At 45.3% G+C, this 18,368-nt stretch overlaps 3 protein-coding genes across 3 annotated transcripts in view; 1 reads left to right on the plus strand and 2 right to left on the minus strand.

Moving 5' to 3' along the window:
- Window positions 1–3,085, plus strand: part of AEBP1 (AE binding protein 1) — a 41,127-nt gene extending 38,042 nt beyond the window's left edge. The window contains exon 22 of the mRNA XM_056859968.1: window positions 2,453–3,085. Coding sequence (XP_056715946.1) covers window positions 2,453–3,021 — 569 coding nt within the window. The 3' untranslated portion in view covers window positions 3,022–3,085. The remainder of the gene's footprint in view (window positions 1–2,452) is intronic.
- CAPG (capping actin protein, gelsolin like) overlaps window positions 1–18,368 on the minus strand; it is a 245,540-nt gene that overhangs the window by 82,288 nt on the left and 144,884 nt on the right. The window lies entirely within an intron of this gene.
- Window positions 4,262–16,847, minus strand: POLD2 (DNA polymerase delta 2, accessory subunit). Its single transcript, XM_056859958.1, has 10 exons — window positions 16,595–16,847; window positions 13,446–13,567; window positions 10,896–11,019; window positions 10,223–10,337; window positions 9,177–9,375; window positions 8,531–8,611; window positions 7,401–7,558; window positions 7,066–7,193; window positions 5,214–5,315; window positions 4,262–4,445 (listed from the first exon to the last, which is right to left on the minus strand). Exons 1-10 carry the CDS (start codon window positions 16,812–16,814, stop codon window positions 4,279–4,281), a joined length of 1,416 nt encoding a protein of 471 aa, XP_056715936.1. The 5' UTR covers window positions 16,815–16,847; the 3' UTR covers window positions 4,262–4,278.

The raw sequence follows: 18,368 nt of genomic DNA on the forward strand, positions 1-18,368 counted from the left end.
GCCTACTCCAGCTCACCTCCTCACCCCCTACTCATTCATGGCTGCCATGTTTCTGCATACCATTTTGGGTTGCTATGACAACTCAAAGGCTGGTGCAGATGTTGCTGTTGACTCTGGGGAGATGGGTTGTGTTCATCTTGTTCTGCAAACCCAGGGCTCCCCCACCCACCCAGTATGCAAAAATATCAATGTTTGTGGTGGCTGATGCCATTATGCAGATTTGCTAGCCTGCACAAGGGCCAGGCAATTAGAGGGATAATAATAAAGACACGCTGTAATTGTAATAGTTAGCTGTGTCTTGATATTCCCGTGACCTTACCTCAAAGGAGCAACTACTTTCCCAAGAGTCCAAGTACCCGTTCACAGGAGTAGTGAACTGTTCCATAGCCATGGCATCTGTGCAAATTGCAAGTTGTTCCAAATGGTGGTCTTAACCCATTGTCCAGGAGTCTCCAACCTTTTTCGAGGCTGCGGGCACCTTTGGTATTCTAACACAGGGTGGTGGGCGCAACCACAAATTGTCAGGGAGTGAGGTAACACATAACTGTAATATATTTTATTTTTGCCATCAAGTCACAGCTGACTTATGACGACCCTGTAGGGTTTTCAAGGCAAGAGACATTCAGAGGTGGTTTGCCTTGCCTGCCTCCGCGTCATACCCCTGGTATTCCTTGGAGGTCTCCGATCCAAATACATGCCGGGGTTGAGGCTGAATGTGTGTGACCGGCCCAAGGTCACCCAGCAAGTTTCCATGGTAGAGTGGGGATTCGAACCTGGGTTTCCCAGATCCTAGTCAGACACCTTAACCACTACACTATGCCGTTTTTAATTCTGCTGAGTTATCTTTTATTGTTATATTTATTATTGCCTCACTAATTGTTTTTGTTATACTGTTATGGCCTTTGGCCTCATATTTTTCCTACCATAAATGTAATAGTAACTCTTCAGCATTTCAAGCAGAAGCTGTTTTGCAAGATGCCTACTTAAACAAACATATTCTTCATATGTTCACATATTGTTCACAGCATCGTTGTGCTGTGGGGGCAGAGGTTCCAAAGCAACATTTTAAAAAATCTGCATAGCCAATCAGCTCTCCAGTGGCCAACTAGAAAACCCTGCTGGGCAAAATCCTCCCCACCTGGCCCCACCTGCTTTCTAAAAATGCTTGGCATCCACCGTGGCTCCCATGGTCACCACGTTTGGGACCCCTGCCGTAGGCCGACCAGTAGCCTTTTTCATGTGGCAGTAAACTCATGTAGGGTATAATTGTTCACAGGAGGGGAGGCAATTTCAAGTAAGCAAATCCCCATGTTGTAGTGACTGAACTCCAAGAGGAGTGCATTCAGGATGCAGGTGCTTGGCCTCCCCACAGTCAGCAGTAAATTGAGAAGGACAAAGCTAGGCACCTTGTGTGTAGATAACTTGGTAAGAGGCAAAAATGAGAACCAGCTTGGCCGTTCCCCGCTGCCTCTAAAGCACTGGCCTGGCCAGTTACTCACTTTCTCGTGATTGGCAGGCTGTATTGCTCAGCTCTGCCAGTACTATGGATTCTTGGCCTGAGCAGAAGTGAGCCCTGCCCATATACTCCTGGCATTCGTTCATAGGAGTTGTGAAGCATTTGCTGTAGCTCAGCATTAATAGAACCAAAACTCAGGCTGCTTGAAATTGATCCTCATCTCTCCTGACAATACCTTGCCTTTTGAAAAATACAAGTGTTATTTAGTCATGTTTGCCAATTAAGTTAGGAACTGGGAATTATTATGGGGACAATTACAGGGGCAAAGCTTGGAATCCTTCCAAAGATTCTAGCCAGTCTTGGGTGTTTTGAGTTTTCCAGATACTTGAACCCATTTCCTTGTCTACACAAGGATTATAATCACAGGGGAGTGCTCTTGAGTTAAACTGAATAGCATTATTATAAATGCAGTATTTTAGGTGATCAATAATTTGATTTAAAACATCTTGAAAGAAAAGATGTCATTATTTCTGAATGTTTAAAATTATTTGCAATATAAATGTATATAAAACTGGCAGCTGGCACCTGTATTATTAAAGAGGCATGCCTTCATGTGAGAAAATAGGGACAGCTGCTTCTAAAGAGAAAATTATTTATTTATTCCCCCTTTGGAAGTATTTTGTGCCATATGGAAACTGCCAATTTAATCCCATAATTAAATTGGCACAAATTTCCATCCGAGATTGCTTAAGATAAAACAGAAAATTGAAAGATACATTGTATCTCATATAATTTCTTATGTGTTTATAGCCTGATTTTTGGATTTGTGGACATTTCTTACTCCTGGTTATATGGTACTTAATGTAGTGACAGTCTTCCATTTCAAGGAAATTACTGATTGACCAATCACAATTGTTTTGGTTAATTAACAAAAATGTCTGTTAATTTATAGTCCCAGTTATGTATCAACTGCTGGTCCTCCCTTGTCTGTTTCAGCGAGTGGGGGTGATTACTGGCGCATCCTGAACCCTGGGGAATATCGCGTCACTGCCAGAGCTGATGGCTACAATCCCAGCATCAAAACCTGTCATGTCTTCTATGACATTGGAGCTACCCAGTGTGATTTCATCTTGTCCCGTTCCAATTGGAAGCGCATTCGAGAAATTATGGCCATGAATGGAAACAGACCCATGTGGGGGCCTGGGCCCGACCGGCCCATGACACCCAGGGAGCGCCTTCGCTGGAGGATGCGCATGCGTCAGAGAGCACGCCTGCGCCAACAGATGCGCAACCGCCTGATGCGCAACGCCACTAGCAGCGTTCCTACCACTCCTGTCCCAACAACAGCCTTCCCCTTTCTGTTCAGCAGCACCACACTCCCACCCTGGAGCAGAGAACCTCCCACCACCGAAGAAGCAACCACCTGGGAGACCGAGGTCTACACAGTGGTTGTAACTGATTGGGAAACTGATGTCACTACAGAGGCGGATGCCTGGGAAGAGACCACAGGCACTCCTTTCCCCATGACCACAGCAGAGACATACACAGTGAACTTCGGAGATTAGTGACAGATGGCAAGCTTGCTATGACTGTTGCCCTGGGACAATGAAATTCCAAAAGCTGGTGCCCCCCTCCACATGTACCTTCAGCAGGAAGCTATGTCAGTTCATTGTAGCACATAGTAGGTGCTGTACTTTTACCTTTAGATCCCACCAAGAAACCTGCTGCTTTGAGCAGGCTGCTACAAGCCACAGCATTTACTTCACCCTTCTTTAACCTCTGCTTTGGATGTAGAAGTTCACTTTCTCAGAGGCGTCCCATCTCTAGAAGCCTTATACTTGCCAAACAGGAAGTTGACATGAGCGGGGATGTCCTCGGTTCTGGTACAGAAATACATGTGAGGAACATAGTCGTCTCCTGTGGCCAATTGCATGCCATTCAACCATGTTGCTTTCCCATGTTGTTACAGGTGGCCAATATCTACACTCCTTGATCTGTTCCCCAGACAATTAAATGCTTCATTGGGACAAGTTAAAACACCTGAGCCCCTATCAAATCCCCAGTGACAGGCTCTTGTCTCATTAATCACTACGCTGGGTTGGGGTGCAGGTTACGCATACCTAATACTAGATTACAACTTTTTTTGGTAAGAGGTGTGTGCACATTTGTACAATGCTGAGAATTTGCTTCTGTTTTGTTACAAATGGAAAGCTTTAGAATATTTGGGCAAGGGCTGAGAATTAATGTTCAAAAAGGTAGAGAGAGAAAGGATACTTCTCTCCATACAGTCATTCCTTAATCTGACCAGCAGAAATGCCAGCCCGAGTTCATTTTAGGTGTCTTAAATGCTTAAACAACTTTTTTAAACCTCCAGCTTCACATTTCATTGCAACAGAAAGTATGATTCTGTGGGGATCTGTTGTTCACTATAGGGTAGATTATGTTAAACTGTAAGCAGTTTCTAACAGCCCGTATTTTGCTCCTGCCATGCATGAAGCCAAGAGAAGATGAACCGGCCAAGCTCAGAACTGTGAGGTGCTGCCCAGGAGGCAGGTACAGTGCCACTTTGGCCATCTAAACACTTGTTATATGAATAAAATGAATTATTAAAAAAACAGCAACATTTCTGCATATTTTTGCCACCTAGATGGGGACAGCATGAACAGAGAGAAGGCACAAAAGTAAAAAAGGACAGCATTCTTTATTGTGCTTCCGTGCATGAGTCAAAGTTTCATATATACAGCCAGACGGCCCTGCTCCAGGCAACCCGTTTTTAGACGCACACATCCTCTGGGTTGAAGGCAAGCTGCCAAAGAGTCATTTCAAGGCCCAGTCTCCATTGCGTCCTCCTCTTCCTCCTCATCGTTAGCACCAAAGGCAGAGAAAGTGACCGGCTGGCAAGTGAGGTCACGCAGGTTGATTAAGCAAGCAGTCTGCGATGTGCTGAAGTCAGGAAGCGTTACCAACAAGACCTTCTGATCATCTTCACCTGTAAGGCAAAAAACCCCACAACACAGCAACTAAAAAGATGACTGGAAAGGGCATGGTGCAGTTAATCTGTATCCAAGGTTAGGTAAAGTAGTGTATGTATAAGGCGGACAGAGGCATTTGTTTCTATCAGATCTACGCTTATGCCAGTTTGTGTGGCCATTTGACCAAGAGCTTCAGTTTGAAGAATATACTCTCTCACCCTGCTCTGGCAAGAGAGATCTGCAAGCATAAGAACCTTCTGTATGTGGTGCTGATCTCTACCAAGCTTTGGATCCAAATGAAGGCCCACCAGCTGTTAGGTGTGAGCAATTTGTTGAACACAGTTGAAATGGGGCCAACAGCATAGATCTCAGGCAGATTCTCAGCATCTTGCAGGTGCTGAGAAAAAGTCCAGCCATATTCCTGACATCATCTTCCAGGAATGTCTTCTATGACAAGGTACAGTCTAAAATAGCAGTGGTCTCAAGAATGTATTTCCTTTGTTGTACTTAACAGAGCTTGAACCTTTCTACAAAGCTACTTTGTGCCAGTGAGCCTACGAATGGAGCATTTTCTATTACTTACCAATGGGATTGCTAGATTACAGAACTGGTAAGTTTTTTGCTCTAGATAAATTCTGAAAAAAATGAACCTGAATCCAGATACAATGCTTATAGAAAGTCTACAGAACTCTTGAGACAGACCTTAAACCAGCCAGAAGTTAGTCTTCAAAGTTACATGGGACCTACTCCCCCCCACGCCCCCCATATAAGGTCCCCTATCTTACCTTTAGCTACTTTGGACTTGAAGGAAGGTGCGTTCCCACAAAAATAGACATGAGGGCAGTCAGTGAAGATGAATGGGTCAGTCTTGTAAAATGGGTAACAGCCTGGAAGACAAAGAGGTTCCTATAAGGGGCTGCCCAATGACAGGCAGAGTGTTGTCTCAGTTAAAGGGAGAAGAAGGCTCAGAATCTAGAAAACTATTGAGGATGCAAATCAGAGACAGGTTTTAAGACACACACCAACATGGCCTCAATTCAGACATACATGGTCTGTGACCAAGTATTTTTTTTAAGGGAGAGTGAAATAAACAGGCATGCATTTTTATGGTGCAAGACCACTATCTTTCATGCCTCCCCCAGATTCCTTTTTAGGCTTTTTGTTACATATTAAAAAGTGTAAAGGCCAGACTCTATCATCTATAGCCGTGTTGGCGAACCTATGGCACGCGTGCCCGACTTGGCACGCGGAGCCCTGTCTGTGGGCACGTGCGGGTAAGTCGAGAAGCCCCCCCTTCCCTGGACTCCCTGGAGCGCCGCGCCGCGTACGCCCACCAACCCTTGAGGCCTCCTCCAGAGACAACGGGCGGGCCGGCCCCAGGGGCTTGCCGCAGTTTGGGCTTGCAGAGCTTTGGAGGGAGCTGCCAACCCAACCCCACACCACCCCACACTCCCACAAAAGAGCCCCTCGCACCTCTCCAACGCGAGGAGCTCCATGAGGTCTTGAAAGAGCAGGGAGAAGCGTCCAGAGCAGGGAGCCAAGCAGTCCCTTCCCTGGACTCCAAGCCCCCCCCCCTTCCCTGGACTCCCCGCCACCCGGCGGGAGCAAATTGCCAAGTTGGCACTTGGCGATAAATAAGTGGGTTTTGGGTTGCAGTTTGGGCACTCGGTCTCTAAAAGGTTCGCCATCACTGATCTATAGTGTGTATCTCCCACACACACTTAGGAAGTACTTGCTTTCAGTATTCAAAGTAATTTTACACACATTATCACAGAAATCCTTATAACAGCACTGCAAGGTAGGCCTATGTTGTTCTCTCTGTGACAGGGACTGAGGTCGGCCTAAGACCACCTAGCACGTTTGGGGCTGGGATGAGCTTTGAACCCGGCTACACTTCAGTGGCAGAAATAAGAATTTTGCATCTTTGTTTGTTATGTAAAACCTACCCCCACTCAACAGCAGCAATGACAGGAAGAAAGCCGCCAAGAAGGTGAGATGGAAAAAGAGGGTGGCATGTTAGAGAGAGGGTGAGAGCAAGCTCTGGCTCTTGGCCACTCCCCCCAGGATTCTGTCAGGAAAATATTCTCCACCCTTGACAATTTATCTAACATTTCTGTTGCTGTACGCAATACATTCCACTGCATACAGTCAGCCTGCCTTTGCATACCAGGCCTTGATACTAGGCTTCTGGCTAATTTAAAGCTGACTGTTCTAGTAGAATATAAAAACATGCTTCTAATTTGAATGCAGGATAATGCTGCTGCAGTCGTCTTGTTTGTGGGCTTCCTAGAGGCCCCTGGTTGGCCCGTGTGAACAGACTGCTGGAATCAATGGACCTTGGTCTGATCCAGAATGGCCTTTCTTATGTCGGTGAGACACTCAATCCCCTTTCAAGTCAGTGTGGAACAGCCATGTTTCCATCCGGGCCTACCTACCTACACAATCCTATTCTCTTATTTACATTCAGAGTAAAAGATGCAGAAGGGAGATTTCAGTAGCAATACATGGATGGGCTTCTGCACCTACCTATGCATTCTTGCCAGGCTGGCCAGACCCTACAATACACACACATTTAATCAGAGCTCTCCACGTCTACCCAATTACATTAAAGTTCCAAAAAGCCTTTAACAAAATTACCAAGTGTATCTGGGGCTGTGGGACTGATATGCCCAATCCGCAGGGTCCACTCCAGGATTTCCAGGTAATCAGACATGCTGCTGTATTTAAAGATGTCACTGATGTTCTGGCCTGATGTCCCCAAAAACCTAAACAGAGAAGGACAAATTCTTTAGGAGTAAGATGACACCAGATCTTAGCAGAGACCCACAACTGCAGTAACCAATTCTTCGCCAAGTTAATGCCATTCTTTCTTCCAGAGGTCTGACTGCAGAGAATGTACTTTCTACTTTCCAAACAGAATTTTCTATTAGTGGTTTTGCTGCAAAGAGTTGGGGGGGGGGATATCCCTTTACCTGACACCATCAATATTTGCTTGGTAGGGGTTGGTGACCAGCTGCAGCGTGGAGTAAGTACTCGACAGAGGAAACATGCAGCGATGCAACGGCTGCTGAGGCAGTGTATAGTTGGTGGGGTCAAACTCACCAGGCATCACATCTATGGGCACGGACATCTGAAAGGGCAAAGCAGACAGTCAGTGAAGAGATCCTTCAAGGAACGGATGTGGCAAGGAAACAAGCTAGCCTGTTAAAGAGTCACAACTTGTTCAGCAGAGATAGCCCCACACCCAGAAAATTACTGACTGATCAGTGGGTTTAATTCAGGTATCGCAAACCTTTATTAAAGAAGCTTAACTATGATTTACTGTGACACCTGAATTGACAAGCCATGGTTTGCATTCATCCAGTAAAAAGGAATCAGAAACTAGGGTTCAGGCCGAGTTCGCAAGTCATGGGTTGCACCAAATATGATTAGACATGATGTCAGAATCGACAAACTAGTTCTGAAACTGCTGGGCTTCCAGAGGCTACTGCACATAGAGACACAGTAAGAAATCAGACTAGCAGCTCTGAACTATGGTTTGCCTGGACTTTTGGAAACTCAGGGCATCATTTGGGTTCTGATCTATGATGATTAGTATCAACAATGAATGGGTCTTTCCATGGAAGCATGACCAGTTGCTAGAAGGAAGCACAAGTTCCTCCTGGACACCCTCCAACCCAGAATGTATCTTCATAAGGAACAACGTGGAGTCCCTGCCTGCTCTTCTCTCTCTCCATTCCAATAAAGAGTTCCCCAGGTGTCTGTGCTTGAGCAAAGTAAGCAGAGCACATTAGTTATTACCCCATGTGTGCTGACAGATGGCGCCAAGAAAAGCAGTCCCTAATTTTTGTTTTCTGTCCACAGGAATCCCTAAACAGTTTGTGATACCTCTGCGGCCTCCGTTTTTCTTTATTCCTTTTGACTTGCCTTTGCAGCCGTAGATGAGAGCTAATTTGTCTTGGCCTGTCCCCTCAGTAGCCATCGGGGAAGGCTTAATTCCTTACCCCTTGGTTGAGAAATGCTGAGCAAAACCAAGAGGCTGACCTAACATCCAGCACCACCACCACATCTTTCCATCCCCATATCCAAAACCGGCACTCACACACAGCTGCAGCAAGATTTCATCCAGCATTTTCACAGCCTCCACACTAGCAGCCTGAGTCTTCTTGGTCAGGTACTTGGCCTGGATAAGAGAGTACAAAGGGGTCCGCCAGAGGGGGAAAAGTGTGAACAAATATTTAACTGGTAAAATGGAGACATAATGATATAATCCACAGGGCTAGAATTTTCTGGTACATGGCTACACTTTAGTTTAGGAAGACAGGAAGCATACTCTTTCCTCCAGATCCAAGAGGAGGAAAGGAGGATCTCTGACATCAAAGCAGAAAACATAATAAAATTCTGACCCTATACCAAAAACAGGTAATCACAATGCAGAATTTTGGGTTCCTGGCACCTAATGTTAACAGTTTATCCTGGAAACTTTTGTAATCTCTCCTTCACTGGGAAAGTAGGCTGGTAGGCTTGCAATTAATACCACCCCACTAGTGGAAAGCTTGGAATGGAAGTTTCTTCCAAAATTATACCCCTACAAATTCCTGTCTGTGCTATCGACTATGGGGAAGCGGAGGGGATACGTCAAAGGTCCTCTGCACGCTGTGGCAAAGCCAGAAGAAACATTTCCAAAACTATGGCCTAGGATACAACATGTGTACACACAACTAGCAACACTCCAGCTGGCAACTCACCTTGTTCATGGTGTCCCTGCTCTGGGTATTCTGGCTGAGCAGGTTACCTGCCAGGATGACTCGAGAGATGAGGGCTGCGCTGCTTTGCTCTCCTTCAGCGCCCAGCTGCCCCGTGACCATGTCCACCAGGAGCTGCATCCCCAGGAGACTCTCCCCGCTCTTGCCTCCAAGGCCCAGGCCTGACACTAGCAAGACAAACCTGCAGAACAAAAGACAAACCACAGATGCCAGGTTCTCATCTTATGCCATGGAGCCTCGCTACCTGGGGCTTTACAGTCAGGAAACTGAGGATTCTTGACAACCTTTGCTTTAGAGGATATCCTAAGTCACTGAAACAAAAATCACACTGGAGTGCTTAAAAATGTATTGACAAATCACCAGGCATCTTCTCTGATCTCAGTACTCTGGCCTTTTTGTTCTACCCAATTCCAGGGGATGTGCCCAGGGGACAGGGCAGACAGCAAGCTGAATGCCTGAAAAAGCAGAAAGATCCAGATTTTGCCAAGAAAACTGGCATCAACATGCAAGATTCAGGCCAATGGAATGTCTTGTAATGTGATGGGAACTTCCAGTCCCTCTATCAATCAACTGCACAAGAGAAAGGCATTAAGTCCAAACCCAACCCCATCAAACACTGACATACGAACCATCCACACTGCATTAAGTTTTATCAGAAAGAATCCTCTTCCCCTGTATTAGTTTGTCCCTCTAGCCAAGCAGCACTGTCTTAATGGAAGAGGGAAAGGGTGGGAAGAATCTGAGCCAGAACATCACTAGAGAAGGTATGGACACTCAGCAAAGCTACTTCCAACAAGACTAATGTTAATCTCAGGGTCTCATGAATGCCAATCTCTGCACCAGCAGCAGAAAAGACTGATCAGGCAGGACCAAAAATCTTCCTCTCAATAACTTTTCCACTGGAAGGAGAAAAAAGACCATAGTGTTCCATAATTTTGTTCCATGATTGCCAGCATTAGAAGACAGGATGCTGGCTTAGATGGACTCTCAATGTGATCCAGCAGGGAGGTTCATACGATGAGACTCACCTATCTGTACTGGGTCCCATCATGGGCAGCTGGGTCGGTATGTCTGCAAAGCAGTAATCTTCAACAAGGAACTTCCCATCTTCCCTTTCTGAGCCATAGACGGCAAGGATGGTCCCTGGGAAAAGGGGGCAGAATTACAGCATTTCAATACTGATCCACCCCACACATGATGTGCAGGAAGCCCAACATGCTTCAGGTCATCATGGTCAGCTATCTGGTCTCTCCTGCCACTCACATGGACACATGGATGCTGCCTTATACTGAATCAGACCCTCGGTCCATCAAAGTCAGTATTGTCTACTCAGACCAGCAGCAGCTCTCCAAGGTCTCAGGCAGAGGACTTTCACATCACCTGCTTGCCTAGTCCCTTTAACTGGAGAAGCCGGGGATTGAACCTGGGACCTTCTGCATGCCAAGCAGATGCTCTACCACTGAGCCACAGCCCCCACTCAGTGAACATGTGTGGGAGAATCAGAAGACAGGGAATGGATTAAGCACCCCTTCTGTCCACCAGTCTGCCCTGCAAGTACCTCCCTCGTTACATTTACCTTACAAGAGAAGTATGGAGTTGGGAACGCAAGGAATTCCATGCTCTTGCATGCCCTGTGCAGGTTGCTGGACAGGTGCAGCTATTCCTGGCCCCCCGCATCTTTGCCCACCTTGGCCAACATACCGGTCACCAGCTTGTCAATTTCTATGGCTCCTTCCAGTTTGATTCGTTGCAGCTCATCCTCCAAGATCAGCTCATCCAACTGGTGGACGTACTTGGTGCGGGGAGGCTGTGGCGGCAGATTGTGCTATCAAGGAAAAGCAACACTACCCTGTGAGAAAGTGACAATGTTGACATTGCTGCAAAATTGATCACCAAGAGGAAACAGTTCCACCAGCAGCTCCAGCATTTACTTGTTTAGAAAACATTTTGGTAGAGACCGTCTAGATGTGGCTAGACCCACATCATCCAAACCTTACATTCCTGCAACTGCAAACATCAACATTCTAGTCACTGCTGTTCCTTCTGGACTAGCACATGCAATATTTTATGGTGCTTCCTTTTTTAAAGTAATTAACCAGAGCCCTTCTCCCTCCTACATAGTTCTGAAGCTAGGCTGAGAAACTGACCAAGGTTAGACAGCGAGCTTCATGGCCAACCAGGGATCTGAGTCTGGTCCCAGAATCCCCCCCTTTATCCACATACCCTGTCAAAGGACTGGTGTGTGTTTGGATTGGTAAATAGTACACTCGATATTTTAACAGCAAAGTGGACTTGGGTTTTAGATCATTATGAACACAGCCCTTTATCAGAACACAAGGAGTAACACAAACAGAACACCAGGGGGGAAAGGATAACAGAAAAGGAAAATTATGTTATGAAAAACAGAGCCTGCTTCCCAAAGCCGAAAAAAATGTGCAAGCAATTATTCATAAGTTGCTTCCTTCTAAGATTTGGCACCTAGGACTGTGGCAAGGAACAGTTTTGGAAATTTATCCAAAAGTGATGTTACTCATCTGGTCAGTGATTTCCTGCAGCCAATCTTTGGTGATTCGGCTCCAGCACATGTGTTTACAATCACTAAGTGATGTTTGAAAGGAGTTCATTATTGGGGCAAGTTAACTTATTACTCAACTGCAATCCATTCAAAGCTTAGCAAAGGCCTCACTTACTAAAGAGCTGAGCCACGTGGCCAACAGGCTAAGGTTTCCAGATGGGGAAATTTTCCAGGTGTCAATCATACCGATTCAGCAAGCTCGACAGCTATAAGCCACCCAGGGAACATTTCATCCCTATTCAGGTCCAGATGGTATACAGGAGACTAGTAGAGGTGATGCAAGTTAAACACTCCAAGAAAATTATCTGCAAAATGCCAGTGTGGTGCAGGGGTTAGAGTGTTGGACTCAGACATGGGAAATTTGGAACAAAATCCCTGCTTGCCATGAAACTTACTTGTTGACCTTAGGCTAGTCTTTCTCACCAGTGTGGTGTAGTGGTTTGGCGCGGTGGACTCTGATCTAGAGAACCGGGTTTGATCCCCCACTCCTCCACATGAGCGGCGAAGGCTAATCTAGTGAACTGGATTTGTTTCCCCACTCCTACACACTAAGCCAGCTGGGTCACCTTGGGCTAGGCACAGCTTTCTCAACCCCACCCACCTCACAGGGGGTCTGTTGTGGGGAGGGGAACGGAAGGAGATTGTAAGCCGGTCTGAGTCTCCCTTAAGGGGTAGAGAAAGTCGTCATATAAAAACCAACTCTCCTTCACAGGGTAATTTTCAGGATAAAATGGATGAGAACTATGTACACTGCCTGGATCTCTCTGGCGGAACAACAGGATAAAAGTGCAAGCAATAAAACCAATAAATCCAAGTTTTTCTTGCTCTGATGCTTTCCCAGCTGCCAGAGTGCTATATTGTATTAATTCATCATTAAGGAAAATACCCTGTCATGATTAGGGCTCCCATTTTTTCACTGATTCTTAATAAGGAACACAGTAAGGTAAAAATTTTCCTGCTAAATTCCTGTGCCAGCCTACTTATCAAAAGGCACAGGAACAAGAATTTTAAAAATCTGTTCTAGCCTCACCCCAAGTCTCCAAATTCCATACTTTCCCATTATGTTTCAATAACAAAGTGAACTGGACTTCTTTTGCATAGGAGAGGAGGGTGTTTATACTTTTAAAAGGAAGCAAAGACTTCCAGTTGAAATCATATCAATTTAACATCTTATTTTGACCTGCACTGAGAGATTAATGATTTCGAATGCGGTGTGTGGGGGGATCACACTGATGTCTAAACCAAGCCAAGGGTTCTCTTTACATAAATGTTTCAAGACGCTTCACTTATCTCTGCTTTCAAGCTTCCAACAAGTCCTATTATCTTGTTGTAAGGAGTGTTTTGTTGGTGTTTTTCCTTGGTAATCATGCAAGTGACACAAAGAAAAATGGGGCAGATGATTGCCTGAATGATGTGCTAGATGGCATGAAACAAAAAGGTTTTGCGCTTTGGCACAGCATGACAGATGGAACAACACTGGCAGGACAGAAACTTGTTTACTTCAACAGACCTTCAAGGAGATTGCGAGCCGGTTTGATTCTCCTTAAAGGATAGAGAAAACCAGCATATAAAACCCAACTCTTCTTCTTCTTATGGCTGATTTTATTCATTCGACTACGAATTTGCCACAGCTGACATGCACGGACCTTACAAGCTCATTGGCACACTCCCATTACCTCTTCACTGATTTCTCGCAGGATAGAGGGCTGAAGCAGCATAGACTTGAAGAGAGTTCCCACCACACAGCACTTCTCAGCCATCTGCAGCTCACACAGTTTCTTCACTGAAATGTTGCTCCCTTCAAAACAAAGATGACAAGTGAAGTACAGGGAGTCTTTCATGGACTAAGGATGTTAATTTGGGCTGAGACACTAAAAGTGTCTGATGGGACATAAGAACATAAGAAAGGCCCTGCTGGATCAGACCAAGGCCCATCAAGTCCAGCAGTCTGTTCACACAGAGGCCAACCAGGTGCCTCTAGGAAGCCCACAAACAAGACGGCTGCAGCAGCACCATCCTGCCTGTGTTCCACAGCACCTAATATATTCAGCATGCTCCTCTGATCCTGGAGAGAATAGGCATGCATCATGACCAGTATCCATTTTGACTAACAGCCATGGAGAGCCCTCTTCTCCATGAACATGTCCACTCCCCTCTTAAAGCATTCCAAGTTGGCAGCGATCACCACATCCTGGGGCAGAGAGTTCCACAATTTTCCAAAATTACAAAAGAAGTCACAAAAGAAGGCTGGGAAACTTATTTCTGAATCCTCAAGCCAGCATAATTTTTCTACCTTGGTGTTACACTGAGTGGGATTTTTCAGATGCTTCCTCTATGCCGACTCTACCACCTATGTTGCCCCACAGCTCCTTCTATTTATTATGCAGACCGAGAGCGCATGCAAGATCAGCACAGGAGCTACTGCGGCTTTCAGCACCTGGAAGCCATCAGTTAGCTGGCTGGGTAAGGGATCACACCCACACACATTCTAAGGAGGTAAAGTTCCATGGAAGATCATGCCTTTAACCAGACATCCCACTCACACACAAATTTCATCAAATGTTTTTGCATAGCCCAGAACCACTGGCAGTAAATGCACGGTATGTTCTAAGCCAGTGGTTCCCAAACTGTGCTCCACGGAGCACTTGGTGCTCCGTGAAACATCTCCTAGTGCTCCGTGAAGAGATTGGAAAGAAAAATACTACTGTCGTTCAGTTTAGTGTATAGATGCTAGGTGAAAATTAGTGCTCCATGACTAATTTCTCTCCTGAAAAGCGCTCCATAACTCAAAAAGTTTGGGAAGTGCTGTTCTATGCATACTAAGCAAATCTAATGTTACGATTTCTTATAAAAAAAATAGTAACATTTCACAGAAGCTAGAATAGATGCTGTCCTCTAGTGCCAACCTATGAAACTGCACCAAACACCATCTAAACTTCAATTGATAATTCAGTGGTTTCCCTAGCCTGTTAAACATTTCCATAGTAAAGTGCACATAGTATACTTGTTGAGCCTTCGACAAGGATCTAGGAAACCCAGGTTCAAATCCCACTCTACCATAGGAATCTGTTGGGTGACCTTGGGACAGTCACATTTGCAGCCTGAACTACCTCACAGGGTTGTTGTAAGCCACAAATGGGGATGAGGGAAACAAAGTAAGCTGCTTTGGGGGCCCACTGGAAGGGTATAAACAAAGCAAATGAACAAAAAAACAGCAACTTTACATTTTAAAAGTTTTGATGAATATTCATTCTTGAGAAAAAAGGAGGGCAGTAAAAGAGGATAAAGTTAATTTAAAACTTCATAATAAAAAGCCTTTCTAATAGAGATAAAAATTTGTTTAATAAAGCAAGCTTTATTCAAAATTCTTATCAACTACATTAATATTTCAGCAGGACACTTTGGCACATTCATGGCATAATATTTTACCGAAAAACAGCTAAATCCCATAGTTGCTCTAGTTGTACCGCCAGCAATGATTCTTGAGTGAGACAGAGGCGGCGTCTCCAAAAGCTAATTTAAAGGGGAGGGGAGACCAACACAAGGCACAGAGAACACACTGCCTTCTCCGCGTACCATCACTCACTATCATCTCTCAAGTTTCAATCTTCCTACAAAATTGTGAGTTTCAATCTTTCTCCTACCATATATAAACTCAATTCAATTGTAGCCTCATGCAATTCATCTGTGCGAGCTGCACTAGTTAACCACGCCTCGTGAAGTACCCCATTATTTTCTGTTTGAGATTCATTACAAGACCTCAGACATTCACTTATGCTGTTAACATCTAAGGCCTCCTGCTGACCACCAGACAGGGCTTTTCCTACCAGTACAAGGGAAAAATCCGGCTCATATGTGTGAATCAAAACAAGCTTGCTCTACAGACACTTTTCAACAGTTCTGAGCTGTGGAGAGTATCTGTTGCAGGGTGCGGCATTAGTGAATGGCTGGCCCTGAATGCTAAAAGGGTGGCTAAACTTAGGAGGGTAGCTGATTCTGTGCCATCTCTCCTTCTACCTTTCCAATCCACTTTCTGCATTATGGTGTATCATTCCTTCGACATTTGTTGTTGGCCTTATTTCCTAATTCTGTAGACCTAGTACTATTTTCATTGTTTACAGATGTCTTATGCTGTCTGATTGAATTGTTTTCTGTCTTTTGTAACCTGCCTTGAGTTCCAGTTAAAAAAAGGCAGGATATTAATGAAGTAAACACAATTTTAAAGTAGTCTAATTAAAAAACAGTTTTTCAACTGTTACAAATTCTGAGACACTGCTTGGCTACTTCAGTTGTTGCCCTACATAACTAGAAGTTCTAGATGTTGCAATTCTTTGGCCAAGGCAAGCCACTGTTCCTTACAGGAACAAAGTAATAACTCAGAGATGGGATTTACAGTCTAAGCCACAGTTCAGGTACACTGAAATATGTGAATCTAGGCCAATTAATAGTCTAATCCAAAACACGCTATGGGGAAAATATATTTAGGACTACAACTGTAGCCTATGGTGTAAATGACACTACAATCATCTTAAGTCTAACCACTTTTCCAACCTGATTCACAACTCAGTTAAGGCACTGTTCTACAGTGAACACAGAAGGCACTGTTCTACAGTGAGCACAGACTTTTCAAGTGCATTACTGCAGAGTAACACCTTCTAAGCAAGGCCAGAGTGTATATAATAGCAAGCATCTGTGTTAAGGAGCAATTATCACACCATTTGCTCCAGCATAGTAGCGCTGACCTGGACATACTACTTTCGCTGCAGGCAACTGACACTCCCAAATTCAAGCTACCAAGAGGAAACTGTTTTGCTCACAAACTCACCCCATTTCCGTCGGCCTCGTTCCATCAGCAAGGGTCTCATCTGAATGAGACGTGTGGCATAAATATGGGCATATTGCCGGTTGAAAGTCCGCTCCCCAAGCCTGAAGTTCTGAGAGCAGTTGGAATATGTCGAGACGGGCACACGGGCAAACATAGAGGCAACAGAAGAAGGGGAAGCCAAGAGGCTTTGGGCAGATAAGACAGCCTGCTCTGAGAACATAGCTTCCAGAATGGACTACAGGCCTAGGAAAGAGGTCTCTGCAAAAGACAAGGAAATAAAAAATCAGGGATTGAGAAACAAGGATTAATACTCTATCCCTCCTCAAATTCAAGGCAGTGTACACAGGGCTATCCTTACTGTTCCTCACAACAAACCCTGAAGTAACATGGGCAGCACAGTGTTGGTCTAGAAAGAGGGAGACCTAGTTTTAATTTCCCACTACCATATAGCTCACAGATGTCCTTGGATTCTCTCTTAGCCTAACCTACCTCTTAGGGGTGTTGTGAAGATAAAATGAAGGAGGGATAAACGCTGCCCTGAACTGCTTAGAAGACAAGCTAGGTAAAACTGCAACAAATAAAAAGAGGCACAGACAGTAACTTGGCTAAAGTTACCTAGCGAACATCAGGGTTGACTGGGGAAGTGAGCCAGGGTATCTCACATTCAAACACAACACCAGAGCCACCTTTACTACACTGGCTCCCATAGGCTTGCACTCCACAGACAGTTATAATTACCAACAGGAATTACAAGCGAAGAGATTACACAACTGAAGTCTGTAATACACTAATGCGCTCCATGCAACTGATGAAATTATCAGATCAGAAAATGGTTAAGCTAAAATAAAGTGTAGCCCTTTTTGGTGCCAAAGAGACCCCTGTTTATTTAGTTTGTGTTCCGTTCCTTTGGAATTGTGCTAGCAGTATGAGATGATATGTGTGTGTGTTAAGTGCCGTCAAGTCGCTTCCGACTCATGGCGACCCTATGAACGAAAGTCCTCCAAAATGTCCTGTCTTTGACAGCCTTGTTTAGATCTTGCAAATTGAAGGCTGTGGCTTCCTTTATTGAGTCCATCCATCTCTTGTTGGGTCTTCCTCTTTTCCTGCTGCCCTCAACTTTTCCTAGCATGACTGTCTTTTCCAGTGACTCTTGTCTTCCCACTACGTGACCAAAGTACAACAGCCACAGTTTAGTCATTTTAGCTATAGACATGATATATACCGAACTCACAGTGCCTACCTCTGCTGGAGCCTAGGCACCAGCCTCCAAACTCACCACCACTTAGGCCTAATGTGCCCCTCTAACGGCAAACACCAGTCCTGGGCTCACAGCCCTCTTCCCTGGTCTTGTCCGAAGGACCTAATACCCAGCTCACCGTCTCCCATGCTGGACGCAGAAAGGCAAGCACCACGTTTCCCACCCGCACGCAGCAAGGAAAAGGAGGGAACCCGCAAAAGACGCGCAGAGAGAAAAGGCGCCAAACGCACTGACGTCAAAAAAACAAACACACGCACCCACAGGAAGTGAGGCGAGCACTTCTCCCTCCTCCCTTTTTATTGGTCGCCGAGCGAGCAGAAAAGCCTCGGGTGAAGCACGTGCCGCGTTTAGCGGCACTTCCGGTCCTCCGCCCCCCCCTCCCCAGTGATTTCAATGCAAAAAGGATATTCAGGGGTGGACCATAGAGATGCTTAGGGGTAGAGCGATGCTGCTGTGCCGCCGTAAAGGGAAGTGGCTTTTCTGGGTTGGTTTGTTCAACCAGAAGCGCGCCGCCTG

The sequence above is a fragment of the Euleptes europaea genome, chromosome 14 (assembly GCF_029931775.1).
Source record: "Euleptes europaea isolate rEulEur1 chromosome 14, rEulEur1.hap1, whole genome shotgun sequence".
NCBI classification, from domain to species: Eukaryota; Metazoa; Chordata; class Lepidosauria; order Squamata; family Sphaerodactylidae; genus Euleptes; species Euleptes europaea.